We start from the raw sequence: 15,236 nt of genomic DNA, 5'->3' as shown, positions 1-15,236 counted from the left end.
CTCCAGGAACGGCAGATATTTCACAAATGATATTTTTAGCAAAACATTAGGTTAAACTCGTTGTGGGTTTCTAGTTGCAGACATGTCCAGTGCAGGGACGTTCTTGTAAAAATTAATGTTGAAGTCCCGTTCACAGGCCAGAACGCCAAAGATGAAGGCGTCGCTAGCAAGAGAGTGATGGATAAGCAAATAAAACTACTCTTTAAAGTTCCTCTAGAAGGGAGCCCCACCGCAAGGGTAACATTTGGATTTCACTAAGAGTTTCCCATTTCTCCATGGTAAAAGTCATATTATGCACTACTGAATGTACAGTGGTAAGCTCTTTCTGGTATAATTTCCAAATAGTTTGTTTGCGTTATTTGGAGCAAATTAACATGGGCATATACCCAAGTTCCTTTAGTCATGTGTCCACAGGGAAGCCAACAAGGGCATATACCAAGGTTCCCTTGAACCTATCATGCCTATCATCAGGAAAACATTTTCTGGACTAATTTCTATCAGAAGAGCTTGCAAATAAATGCAGTACAACTGTTATCATTCATTTTAGGTTGTGCTATGTGATCCTTATGACATTTCCTTTTTTAACATTTGGGGGAAAAAATACAATGTGCTAGTGTCACTGGGTTCTACAAAAGAAAATGCATCCGTGTATTAAATCTGCACTAAATTGAGTTTTGAGTCAATGCAAGTCCTCTACTGTAATCTTCTCCATCTTTGGATATAACAGATTATGCCTTACCATGGTATATATCCTGCAGGGATCCTCCACCGCAGTACTCCATACAGATCCATAGCTTCTCTCTGCTGCAATGTAAACAAGACATACTGGAGATTATTATCAGGTAAGACATTTACTTTTTTATGAGTCATTTATAACAGGGGGGTTTAGCTTTAACCACAAGCATACTTATGTCAAACTTAGTGTTCTGTAATGTGTAGGCTATAAAATAAGCTGTTACATGATGTAAATTATGTTACAAAACAACAACCCATTTGTTCAGGTTCCCTTTAGCCTTAGAAGGTGGCTGCACAGTCCAGTAACTAAGTCTTCTGGGAGATCCTTGAGGTGGGAAAGCCACATTGTGTACATTGGCCTTCATGAATGTCCATCACCTTAATTCCCATTACCAGGTCGAGTCACAATCTCTTTTAATTGCCAGCTCCTGGGGCACTCAGGGAAAAAGCTGCAATTCAGATACTTCTAGTTTTCTTTGCTCAAGTTCACTCCTAGTTATACCAAAATGGCATCAGGCTGCATCGACTCTGCTGCACATAACCTCATTTATCTGGCAGCATAAGATATAGTGAAGACCAGCACAGGCATGAGAAAGAAAATCGCTAAATCTGAAAATACAACAGACTCAAAGCTATGTGGAATATGAGTACCAATCACCCTGCTAAATCCACAGGACCACCATGTCTTTAAATGGTAGAAAACATCAAATCCAAGACAGGAAAATGCATACAACGATGTAGGAAATTAGTGGCAGACAGCGTGACAAGTTATATGTCTTGTCACCCTCACACTTGGCAAATGATGAAAGGAATTCATTATATATCTTTTCTTTAGCATTTACGCTGTTAGCAAAAGTATAAACTATAAGAGACCACATAAAAGCTGCCCCAGTATACATTTGCTGGGACAGGCTGAGAATAAAGGCCGGCATGTCTTAAAGTTATGCCGAGGCATGAAATTCCTGGCTTAATCTACACACCCACCAGCAATATAAAAATTTCAGTAGTGAGTGGGTGGGGGTCAAAAGGTTTAAAGCAGAACTCCAGGCAAAATACCTTACAAGAATTGCACTTGCCTCATTAGATTAAAAAAATTGAAATCAGTGGGGTTGTAGAATCGTCATACTGAGAATAAAGTTACAGATTTAAACATTCATCCAAATAATGGGAGAATGTCACACTAAGAAAAGAGGAGACATTGGATTGGAACTTACCACAGTCTACCGTGCACAGAACAGAACTTGCAGGCCCAGATGGTAACATTCTCTAAATAGTTTTTTTATTAATATATTTAATAAACAATCCACAAAAAGTTTTAAAAAAACAAGGTTGGACATGCTATAGTACTCAAATTCACATACATGTATTTTCTAAGTGCCTAGAAAAGAAAAGCCTTGCACACTAGATGGCATAATTAGCCAGATTTTGCCTGGCTATGATTTATGTATGAGCAGAAGTAGCTTTTTATTTCCTATGAAGTATTATTTCCTATCAAGTATTTATAGCCCCTTAAAGGATGAGGATAGCATTTTAGAATAAGTGAGGAAAATACATTTTTCCACTTTATCTAAACTTTATACTTTTTTTTACTTTATCTAGACTTTTTACTATCTAACACTGATAGATTGCATAAAACAGAATTGGATTAGGATAGACTAGAATATAGACCTCCTGGGCTCTCCCACGATATAAACTGGGTACACGTGCAATGGTTCTCCTCCGTTAATCAGCTCAGGGCCGATACCAGATGAAAATCTTGCATGTGTACAGCGCCCGTCGCCCATCGTCCGAATGACCGTAATGGACGTGAAGGGGAGAAAGCGCAGCGGGGTGCCATACCATCGTTATCCCCCTCTCCATAGAGCAGAGTTGTGCTGTATGTACAGAACTCATTCATGCATCCTGCAGTCATTAGTGGTTGGAAAGAATCATGAAAGATTCTTTCCAACAACAAGAATTACAGGTGTGTACATAGCCATAGGCTGCATACAGTCTTTGCAGCTAGCCCATCTGGCCTCAGGCTGTGACTTCCCCCAGTATCAAAGACCTGCTCCCTTTTATTATTAATGGCCAGGCGCTTCAGGGCCATCACTAATTTCTAGCCTGGATAAAGGGAGGAGTGCCCGGCCCACCCATTCTTTCCAGGACACTCCTAGATCACCCCTTGATCCCAAATAAAGAACTGCAATTCTGCAGCAAGACAAATAAGCATGGCCTTATTCCGGCCCTTTATTCCTTTAACACAACCTTTTTTTACATAAGGGAACAAATGAAATAATTTTCAGGTCTTCAGTGAACCCCTACTATAATTACTATATCCACAGCTCACTATACATTAGCTTGTTGGTCAGCGGCAAGGTTGCCACTTGCATTTATGGTCAGTGGAAAAAGGTCACCCATATGGGTCACAAATTGCTCATTGTTCCTTAACTCCTAGCAACCTCTTGAGTAAGCCTGCTTGAGAAACACTAACATACTCAAACCTTCTTATAGTAGAAAATAAAATAAAAATATAAACACGCTCGAATATAAAAGTTTGGACCATACCAGAGATAGCTGCCATGATAAGCCACAATATTGGTCTGTTTACATTCTTTCACCATAAAGATCTCTTGCTGGATTAAGGAGAAATCATCACCTGAAAATAAAGAGAAAACCGTTATTAAAATGCAGCAACTGAACAGACAACACAAAACAATAACGAGACAGGTCACATTATTTAACTGCTAGCTAACATACGAAGCCCCATTCATCCACACACATTGAAGGGACACTGTCCTGCTGTTGTCCACCAGTTTTATTTATTCAAACACCCATATTTGTTCTAAAAGTTGCTTATCATTTTTTGCACCACAGAAAAGAAGATCTTTATAAACTCACTGATTCTATACGGATATTTTGTTTTATAATTGTACTGTGGTGTTTAATTGCTTTATTAATAAAATTAAGAGGCACACTGCCTAAATACCAGCCACCCTAAAGAATCGTCCCATTCCTGTGTTGCTATTGTGTCTGTTCTGTGATTACTGGCTAGCCTGAAGTTTATATCCATAATTATTTGTGTCCAGCCTCTTAAAGAATTTGGGGTAATAAAACTGTACACACAATGGTCCTGTTAAAAGTGTAACACAATGGTCCTGATTTATTAAAGCTCTCCAAGGCTAGAGAGGATACACTTTCATCAGTGAAGCTGGGTGATCTATGGAATGGATCAGGTCCAGGGATCAAAACATTTGCGAACAAATAGCAAATGACTTTTAGGAAATCCATACCAGGTTTGCTGGATCACCCAGCTTCACTGATGAAAGTGCATCCTCTTCAGCCTTGTAGAGCTTTAATAAATCAGTGAACTAACAATGGCGCATCAATCAATTGTGCAGATTGGCCCTAAGGCTACATACACACGTCTAAGGGCTGATATTGGACTTGAATCTGATGTGTGTACAGCGCTTGTTGTTCATGCATTTGGACGATGAATGAGGAATGATCGTAATGAAAGTGAAGGGAAGAAAGCGCAGCGGGGTGCCGCTCCATGGTTCTCACCCTCCCCTCTCCATAGAGCAGAATGGCGCTGTATGTAAAACACTCATTCATGCATTGTTGAGTCTTTTGTCATCTTTTCCAACAACAATTATTGCACGTGTGTACATAGCTTTAAGTCTGAGAAACCATCAGTTTGTCATTAAGTGACCAGATCACTGACAGATAGCCCAGCAATATAATGCCATAGTGCAATAAATGAAGGAGCCTCCCAACACGCAGGTAAGCGGTTAACGGTTAAGAGTATTTTTGTAGAGGAAATTAATGTTTGGTTTGTTTTTTTCACAACTCCAAAATATATAACTTTCTAATCTAAAGAGATCCTTTCAATCACATAAGGGCTCCGGTCTTGGGAACATAGCACCTGGGCTGTCAGATAATCCTACTGGCCTTGACCAAAATGAGGTGGTCGGTTTCTGCTATCATTTAAAATATAGAGATAAGCTCTGACAGAAACTATGATACTACTGGAAATCCCAACAGATAGAATAGTTGTAGACACATTTGGGTGCACTGACCCTTTTAATATATTTTTTAAAAGAATAGGATGTTTTGCGCACATCCATACAAGTATGGTCTCATCACCATTCCTAGGTGAGCCATGCTTTCCTAGAACAGACTGAAGTTTGCTCAGCAATGCGGCTGTACAAGGCAAACAAGCCGGGACAAGCTATCAACTCATTTGTTTACATAAGTTCTGACATCTGAGAGCCGTTCCTGTCCTACGCCCTGCGAGCTGTGCCGATTGGGAGGAGATGTCTCACCTGCTATTCCAGAACAACGCCAGGGAGCGGCATTGTCTGGATAGGAACACAAGATCTTCCTGTAAAAAGGCTCGGGGAGGAAGCATACAAAATTGATCAGAAAATGATAATAAGCCTTACTAACATGCAAAGAAGGAAACGTTACAGTAAGCTCTAGAAGAAAGGCAGCAAAGTGGCAGCTTTACCGGGAGATGATGGGTCTCATATTTAGTTGTGGTCTGCAACACCTATCAGAAAAAGTACAGACGGCCAAAGAATACGTTTACTTGAGGGCTGTGTATGGCGGCTGATGGGTCCTTCTTATGTCTTAAGAGTTAATTCTAGTAAATCAGATGTTAGCAGGTGGATTATTCTAGTTGAAGAGTCTTTTTTGATCACTTGCTCTGCGTACAGGCAAATTATCTGCCAACTGCCCATGTCACAAAGGATTTGCACAGTTGCACAGCAGGTTTTTAGGCAGAAATGCACACAGGTATAAGTCAGATGAAGGTCTAACGAATCAGACTCATGCAGTACCTACTGGCTGTTGCTTTTAAAGGTAACTGCAGTGTTCAACCCTGAATTTTTTTTTATCCCTGGTGGGAAGAAATTGTAGAAGAATGGCAGCGCCTGCATTGTGACCCAACTCATCAGTAACCACACAAAAACAGCCAGGTAGTTACTGAAAAGTGCCGGAAGGTGCGCCCAGCTAAAAGGGTCTGGAGAGAACATTGTAATTGGGTAATTTTATATCATGTGCTCAGCAAATGCAGACAAGTCAGGAGGCAGGCCTGTGCACATTATCGTAGACTCATATACATGCTAAGGGTAACTAAACAAAGCATATCATTGTGCAAAGAAACATTTAGCTCTAACTAGAAGATCGTACAAGATGGAAGGGAACTGGATGAAAAATCCAGTTCATTATAGCAAGGAGCAAAGAGAAAGAGAGAAAAGAGAGAGAGCGGGGAGAAAAACTGGAAAACTGGGCAAAGAGCAGGAAGGAGGACTGCACAGCAAGAGAGTGCAGATAGGAAGACTGCTGACCAAGAGAGAGTATTTGAAAATAACTGCACAAAAAGAAAGCAGGGAGAAAGAGTAGCAGGTTAAATGCAAGAGTGCTCAGCATGTGAGAGAGGGAAGGAAGACTTTGCAGCATGGGAGAAAAGGAAGCAAGAGTAGAGTATAGGAAGAAGCAGGGGTGCACAGCATGGCGCAGTAGGAAGGGAGAGAGCACAGCATGAAAGGACATTCATAAAGAATGCACAGCTTTGTAGGGCAGGGAGGAAGAATGAAGAGGAAAGAAGAGCAGGGAGAAAGAATGTGCACAAGGAAAAGCCAGAAGAAGAGGGTGATGGAATGCACAGCAAGCATCATAGCAGTAAGGGTAAGAAGAGAGTGTCACAAACAGATGCAAACAAGAGGTAAAGCAGAATATAAAGTTCTGAGTGAAGTATTTATTTTAAAGTATAAAATGCAGATAAATGAGATAAACACTGCAATAACAAATGATGCACCAAAATTTGAATTTACTTTGTCTTCACCAGAGGAGAAGAAACACAATGCAGAGAGCAACGCTAAGGCAGAGCGTTAAAATAAAAGGAAGATGACAGAAAACTGAAAGGACAAATATATATTTGCCACCATGGAATTCAAAGCTTTTTGGCTATAGAGACATTCTGTCAGATTGCCAACAGGGTGGAAGGTGGTGATGTCATGCATTGATGGTAACTGGTTACATGAAACCACCAGGACCTCACAGTGATACCAGTCTACCTATTGTCCGCAAGTGACACGTCCGGATCAGAGCGGATACACCCTGTACACATTTACACACAACACATCCTGGTAAACAAGAGATGAAGACATTAATGACATTGGAGTCTAAGCATTCTTCAATGCTCTTCATGTGTTTGCGAGAACACTTTGGGTCATGGGGATTAAAGGAGACACCGGAGACACCTGAGTAAATTGGATGCAATAAAACAATTGGCTTTGATAAATAAAACATTTACGACTTTGTACAGTTACAAGAATACCCATTGTCTACTAATCACAGTACTGCATGGCAACATCATTAGGGTAATAAAATACCCAACAGCAGTAGCTGAAACTAAATATGTAGTAAACAAACCAAACTATTCCTACAGTTGAGGTAATTATATGAAGGAACATGGAGCAAACCCATTGTTGCCAGGGGGAGATTTTACAACTGCCCCAGGGAACTTTTCTCATCTCTAAGGCTAGGTACACAGGTGCAATAATTATCGTTGGAAACAAACGACTAACGACCGTTCGTTCGATAATCGATAACAAAAAAAGGGCACATCAACTGGCCAACAATGCTGATGAATGAGGAATGTTGCTGAAAACGAACGACCGTCCTGGGCGACGATTGTTCGCTATCTATTGTGTGTACGGTCGCTCAGGGATCGTGGATTGTTCTGCGGTACACTTTCTCCTTTACACGTCACTTCCTGCATCGTTCAAATGATCGTATCTAGCGTGTGTACACTATTGGTGGATTATATTTGAACGATCGTATCGTTACAGCATGTACAGAACTGTGCACAATACAGTCGTTCAAAATAATCGTGAATATTCTTTTGTTTTCGAACAATAATTATTGCACATGTGTATGTAGCCTTACGCTACGGTACACACACTAAATTATTGTCCCCCAAGACGAATGGTCGGGAGAAAATCTAGCAAGTGTGCAGCTGACATCAATGAGCAACCAAGCAAGGATGATGGTTGCACTTCCCTACAGAGTGGAGAAGAGAACACATGGTGCCATTTGCTCGTCCTTCCCCCTCCGCTTAGCAATATTTTCTTCTTCTAAAAGATTGTTTGCAGCAACAGAGATCTAATGTGTGTACAGGACTTTGGTATATCTAAATAATATAGCTTTAGCTTTCGGTCTTGCTTGTAAGAAATTAAGTTAAGAACTTGTAAGAAGTTAAACAACAGTAAAACGTGCGTTGTTTTTTTTCTTTCTTTTCTGCGTCCTGTGCCATATGCATCCTGTTATTGCTTCTCCTATGGATCAGGATGAGGGAGGAAATCTCTCCAAGATGAAAACATTTGCAAGGATTTTCCCTTTTTTCCTGTACCAGTGACAACTTCATATACTGAATAACCCACCATATTTTGTTCTATGATAGGAAAAATAGCAAATTTGAATCTCTCCAGAAGGAACACAGGATTGATAAACCATATCAGCTTTATATAAAACCAAACCAAAAGGTTTTGGATTTACATACTTTCTACTGTTCTCCCTCCATGCACAAGCAAATAGCAGGTTCCTAGCTTTCATGAAGCTAATGAAAACCTGTCAGCCATTTAAAAAATTAACCCCCCCTGGCATTCTAATTCTGTCCGTATTTTCATGCAAAATTTATTTTACAATGTAGGCTTATAATTCTTAGGCATAACTCACTGAAATATGTCCAATATTAAATACAATTAATAATAAACTTTAAATAAAAAAGGGTGCTTTTGCAGGTAAAATTCACCCCGAGTCACACTCGGGAATACTGCTAGGGTGGTTAAAGTGGGGATTGCACAATGATGCATGCTGTGCATGTGGTTCAACCATAAAACAGAATAGTCTGCCTACCTGAGTGGTTTATAGGTTCCACTTGGCATCAGACATTTGGTTATTGCAGAAAGGTACAGGTGATGTCTCATGTGCAAGAAGTATTCTTACCTGCCTGATCGCCACTCAGCTGTCACAATTTGCTGAGCCATCATGATTGACCAGGATGGGGATGTGAAAGAAGAATGAGAAGATGCAGGCACTAGTGATGGAACAAGGACAGGTGAGTATCCCCAGGATTTACCTTTGCTTTAACTTTAGTAAAAGTCTTCTGTGTCCACCACCTGAGGCCTAGTATACAAGTGGCTTATTTTTACTTCCGATCCAATTGCTGACTCAATAAACTGATCAGATCTGCATCTAAAGTGATTTCCACTAAACAACTGACTGATATCTAAAAATATTTATTATTTTGGGGTCTGAGATTGAATGTGTTGCAAAATCCAAAGTACTGACGTGTACAAAAGTCCTTTTAAGTCCTGACGTGTACAAAACAAACAAGATCAGAAGCTCTCATTTGTCCTGTGGCATGATCAAAAGGTCATTGGGGTGTTTATCTTGCTTTGGGGAGTCCAAATGCTCACCAATCTTTTCAGTCAATGAGCTGCAAAATTAGCATTGGATCTGCTTGCAGCAGAAACTTTATAAACGGCGGTTTTATGTGAAGTTTAGACCTGAAACAGTGCTCAACCCAGAAATTTTTTTAAGCTGGGTAGGAAAAAATTGTAGGTGGGTGGCAGCCCCTGTATTGTGACGTAACTATTCAGTAACCACCCAAAAACAGCCAGGTGGTTCCTGAAAAGTGCCGGGGGGTGCACCCAGTTAAAAAGGGCCGGGGAGAACACTGAGAAGTAAGGGTCAGGTCCTTATTAAGAAAGTTTTAATCAATAAATTAAAGGAAATAGCAGGCAACTACTTTATTTTTTTATTTTATTTTTTAAGAAAACTGACTTGAACATTGAGGTCACTGACAGGTACAGCAGTTTAGGAATCACTAGCATATACCAAAATCCTTGGCACACAGGTTACATATCTCTCAGGTGACTGTGGTGACAACACATGCAAGCACACAACACACTCCACAGATCAAACACACAACACACTCTACAGATCTGTTCAGAAATCAGTTTCAGGAAATAAAAAAACAAAAATAAAAGTCAGCAGTAAAATGCAAAGTATCACCAAAACGTGACCTAGGCATCAGCACTAGTCACATTGGGCATCAGGGAAGTGCTTACAGGAGTTATACTTCATTTCTTTTGTTTTCATTCACTTTAAAGAAACAAAAACTTTAAAAATAAAAATTGAGTTTTTTTTCTAAAATATGAAATTAGGAGTTTGTGGACACTGAAGCATGATATCTTTGTGGTTAATAACACTTGTTTTCTCCAGGCACCCGTGAAAAGCTGTGGTTATTGCTTCGTAAGAGCGGCTGCACATAGATGATGAAAGCAGAATCTATCCCTACAAAGAAGCCACAGGGAGAGTTGGGGGCTTTAGATAAAAACCCACCAACAGCCCATAACAATGCCTGAGAATAGGGAGTGACCTATCTGCAGGAAGCCGCCTGGGAGCTGTGCAGAAACTTCTAGGGAACAAAGAGTTTGAACAAACTCTACATGAGCTTGTTGGACATCACATTTCAAAGCCGTAGGTATTAATAAGGAGTCCAATCCCTCCTGCAGATACAACAACCTCCTCTTATTTTAGGAAAGCTTTCTCCAAGATTTTGGAGTGTGTCTGTAGGATTTTTTTAGGCATTTAGCCAAAGAGAATAGGGTCAGATACTGATGCTGGATGAGAAGACCTGGCCCACAATCTGTGTTCTAATTCATCCCAAATGTGTTTAGTGGAGTTGAGGTCAGGGCTCTGTGCAGGTCGCTCGAGTTCCTCTACACCAAAAATATCAAGCATATCTTTATAGAGCTGGCCTTGTACATACAGAGCAAATATATTACAGCCAAAACATTTGATGAAATTATTACATTTAAAAAGCACCTTTTTAAAATGTCTTCTGTAATACCAAGCAATTAAAAAAAAAAACACATCAGCATTTATCCTGTGTGCATTAAGAACATCCATTACATACTCAGTCCAGTGAAAACACTGATTTGATTACATTCACCTTGTCTGCACTTTGCAAACTAGGACAAGGGACAAGAAAGTCATTTGCTCAACACACCTGTTTGTTTTAATGTCTTCTCTGTCAGTATTTTTACTGCACACTGGTAGAAACAGGCACCCCATGTAAAATGTTACAATATGCAGAATACATGTGTGTGTGGACCAATATTGGAAGCAAGGAAGGAAATCATGATTCCTATAGAAGTGCAATGTTATTTCTACAATGCCATGTCAGCTATCAGAAAGGTAGTGTTTACCCAGGGGAATGCAGTGGGGAAAGCAAATATCACCACCCTGGGGAGGCGGACATCTAAGGATTAAAATGCAGGCAAGGAAGAGAGTCAAAAGGGGTGGTGAAAGGAGGAGTTAAATAAGTAAGGAAGAGGAAGTGGATCATTCCAGCAATAGGAGAGGGACAGCTTCCCTCCCTTCCTGGTGTTACTGGTTGAGTGGGGGCGGTTTGAGGTCCTTGGGGGCAGTATGATAGTAACCGTCACGGTGGTGGGAAGACCTGCCTGAGGTGTAGCACCTCCCGAAGTAGTGGTGGTAAAATGCCGGCAGAGGATCTGCTGGATTGGTTGTGTTTCCAAGGCGGGGTGGTGCGCCTAGAAGTAGGAGGATCAGTCAAAATGGGGGCAGACCCAAATTAAGTATGTTAGTCAAGTTAACGCCCTTGAGAACCTGCTACCAAAAAAGGAGGGTGCGGATAGTTAAAGAGGGAAATTGTTGTTTCTGTGATGTTATGGGAACTGGTAATTTAAAACATAAAGAACTGGCCAATTTTTTTCAAACAAGTAGTCTGGTGGTTTTCTTAGGGACGAAATGAGGAAAAGTGGTACGGGGGGGGGGGTTGACATCAGTGTTGCTAGGTCATGCAGGGCTAAGACAATCTTAAACTTCTGAACTGTTTCTAGCTGTCTGTGGCCTTTAGTAATTTTACAGCGCAGAGCAACAGAGAAATCACTATGGCTGCTGGGCACGGAAGACAATGAGGCCGATTTACAATAGGGAATGTTCACAAAAAAAGTAAACAATAACCTAAAGTATCCAATTATGTGGAAATTAACTAAATAAATGTTCAGTTCCATCAGTTATCTGCAGCTACAATGCAGACACAGACAGCCTAAATATAACCAATGCAATGCTCGCCCTGGACCTGCAATGACTGTTCTAAAACACAGGACAGAAGTTTAGTTTAGTTCTGCAAAGTTGTTAAAACTACGGTGCCCTGAAGCTATCTGATTACCATCTGTAACATTTAGATCATTCGGCCCATTAGTAAAAAATAAGGCGGTCATAGGTAGCCTAAAAGTAGAGACAAAAAGCTCTTGGATGCAACCCCATGGTGCTTTCACAAGATTGATGTCTCTGAGCTGTTTAAACACTTCCTGCAAGGAAACCACAGCATGCTGAAGACACAGGATAATGTAACTGCACAGCGACACATTAACCACTGACGGGAAGGTAGGCAGAATACAGCAGCGTCTACTTACCAGGCTCCAGCTTTATAATCTTTACTGCGGCCAGTTCTCCCGTTTGTAAATTTCTAGCCTGGAAACAAAACACATAATATGCCGGTTATTAAACCAATTCCAGGACATGCACTAAAAATACATTAATACCCCACAGACTCACCTGGACAATACATGAAAAACAGTAATACATAAAGCTGACCCTCAGGGGAAATAAAGAAAATTCAGGTCAGTTAATAATTTAAATATACAACAAAAACTCCCTTTATTACCCCACCTTCAACTCCTAATAAAAATTTGGTAATTAAAACACAGACCAGAAAGGAACACAATATGTTCCCATTGCAGCAACCTGTCTTTCTGCAGCTTGTCTCCACATGTGTGATAAGTAGGAAGACAACTGGAAAACGGCTGCCACTCCATGCCATCTCTGCCAGGCAGTTTGCAGGCTGGAGCAGTACAAAACATTTTTTTTGTTTTCAAACACAAAACAAGTCAAAATATTCATTGAGGATTTTCTTCAACGGGCTGAAGTGCTGTGGAAATAGATCTAGTTCTATTTACCTTCATTATAGGTACAATGTATTGCACAATGCTGTCATTCAAACATATTTCAGATATTGGGGCTAAGAGGTTTGGACTGCTTGCGCAGATTTTACCAATTTACTTCATAGCTCAGCAAACAGACTTCAACATTGTACCACCCAGGTGAACAAGAATCTGTTCTAGCATATAGCTATAGTTCTGCTTAACAAAGTTTTCCGGTCTTCAACCCAGACTCTTTTAGCCAGGTGCACCACCCGGATGTTTTTGGGTGGATACTGAAAAGTCGGGTCAAAATAAGGTGCCACCATCCGCCTACAGCTTCTTCTCACCCAGCTTAAAAAATTTCTGGGGATAATACTGAAATGTATAATGTAACCAAGACCTAACATGATATAATATCAGATTTCACTCACAGATGTAATACTTACCCAATCTTGCACTGATAAAGGTGAATGCACCTGAAACATCTGTATGACAGTTGCATAAATGGCTATGAAGTTCGTAACTGCATCTATAAACCAACAGCTTTACAATGTACAGTAGAGGAGGCCATGAGGATATAAAGGAAATTATTTGATTGGAATGTGAACATAAGTTCAGTGAAGTATAGGGGGTCTTTACTATAGCCTTAGACATCATCAAAGGCCACACATGATAAGTATATGCAATGACTACGTAAGACAGAAGGCATTGAAAAGAAACGATGGTCAGAGGCCGTGGACATATTCCATGTTTAGATGGGAACTGGAGACATATTTCCGAAGATACAGAGCAGAGATCTCTAGCAGCCTCATCTCTCTCTTACCCTTGTACAAATAATGATCCGGCCGGGTTCAAAGGCTGCACAAAAAAGTACCAAAAAAAAAAGTTGGGAGTCCCAAAAAATCAGGAAAATGACAACAATAGCACTCAATCTCTATTCTGATGCCTAGACTTAAAGCAGTGGACTGGCTTTAACTTCTAGTAACTGACAAAAAGCAGGGCTTATCACAGCAGGGTAAACCCTAAATCGGAAAATAAAATCAAATTCATTCCAAAAACAGTGTTCAACCCAGAGTTTTCTTTAAGCCGGGTGAGAAGGAATTTTAGGTGGGTGGCAGCCCTTATATTTTGAGCCATCTCTCAGCGCGCTGGCTTCTTTAAATAAGTAATAAACTCTGGTATACTCACTTGTACCCATTCCTGTGTGGGCACCACCATCTTCTTCCTTGATGTGACCTTCGGCGGCATGTGCAGCACAATCATTTTGACATGAGCAGTCAGGCAGGTAAGAATGCTTATTGTATAAAAGACATCACCTTTGCCCGGTCTGATCACAGATTTACAGGAACCATGCCAGAGTTCAACCCAGAAATTATTTTAAGCTGGGTGGGAAGAAATTGTAGGTGGGTGGTGGTGGCCCTGTATTGAGACCCAGCTCGTCAGTAACCACCAAAAAACAGCCGGGTGGTTACTGAAAGTGCTGGGTGGTGCGCCTGGCTAAAAGGGCCTGGGGAGAACACTGAACAAGCGTAAGAAACATGAATGATATCTAAAACACAGTACAACCTAGCTAAATGAAGTCTCACAGATAAATTAAGCCACCCTGCTTCAAAAAATATGTTTTACTGGTGTGTATTAAAATGAAAAGATAGCCAGAGGATATTTTAGGCATCGCATAGGATATCCATTTTGGAAAATCTAAGAAAACACTCTGTACTTTGTATTCTAGGTGTCAGGGTTTGTGAAGGTTTGCCCCAACCCATAAATCCAAAGATTAGGAACACAGAATGGCTGTTTCCAGGCGCAATGGGGTACAAGTAGATAATAAATTATCCCAAACATACATCAAAGAAAAAGCAGGAATTGAACTTGCGTGCCATAAAAACACCATAAGGAACTCATATATTGGTTTGTTCCAATATGCACAATCATATATGATCAGCAGAGAGAGAGAGAGAGAGAGAGAGAGACAGACAGACAGATACACAGAGAGAGACACACACAGGGAGAGAGAGACTCATGGTGTAAAGGTGACCATGCACTATACAATATGTTTGTACATTACCTTTGAATCTACCAAAAGCTATAAAACGCATGGGCCTGACTGGTTGGATACAAACTTAATTGATCGATTTGGTCTGTCCTCATATGATATAGTATTGGAAAATCTAAAAAGGATTGTACAAAGATTACACAAATTTAGAAAATTAGTTGTTAGTTGTTGGAAGTGCAGAGGAAATGGGCAAAGAAACACAAAATAACAAAGCAATTTATCATTTCCTATCCTGTTTTACCAAAAAAAAAAAACAAAGTTGTATGAAGTAACACAAATAGAGCACAGACACTGCTGAGAAGAGGTCACTGAAACCTCAGCCGCTGCTTGAAGTGTCCCGGAAGCCCCAGTTGTGTGCCAGAAGACTTTGGTATTTGGCTGTATCTGAAATCTCAGCTGCTTGTGGATTAGGGTAGGGAACAGGCTGCAGAGGTATCACAGTA

The 15,236-nt window shown here is 40.5% G+C and overlaps 1 protein-coding gene across 1 annotated transcript in view; it reads right to left on the bottom strand.

Annotated features, from left to right (window-relative positions):
* Window positions 1-15,236, bottom strand: part of MAP4K5 (mitogen-activated protein kinase kinase kinase kinase 5) — a 68,322-nt gene that overhangs the window by 29,155 nt on the left and 23,931 nt on the right. Inside the window, exons 2-4 of the mRNA XM_072427763.1 lie at window positions 12,234-12,291; window positions 3,283-3,373; window positions 740-804 (exon numbers count right to left, since the gene is read on the bottom strand). Of these exons, the coding sequence (XP_072283864.1) occupies window positions 740-804; window positions 3,283-3,373; window positions 12,234-12,291 (214 nt within the window). The remainder of the gene's footprint in view (window positions 1-739; window positions 805-3,282; window positions 3,374-12,233; window positions 12,292-15,236) is intronic.

This window comes from Pyxicephalus adspersus, chromosome 12 (assembly GCF_032062135.1).
Source record: "Pyxicephalus adspersus chromosome 12, UCB_Pads_2.0, whole genome shotgun sequence".
In the NCBI taxonomy this organism is placed as follows: Eukaryota; Metazoa; Chordata; class Amphibia; order Anura; family Pyxicephalidae; genus Pyxicephalus; species Pyxicephalus adspersus.
This window is presented reverse-complemented; position numbering and strand designations above follow the sequence as displayed.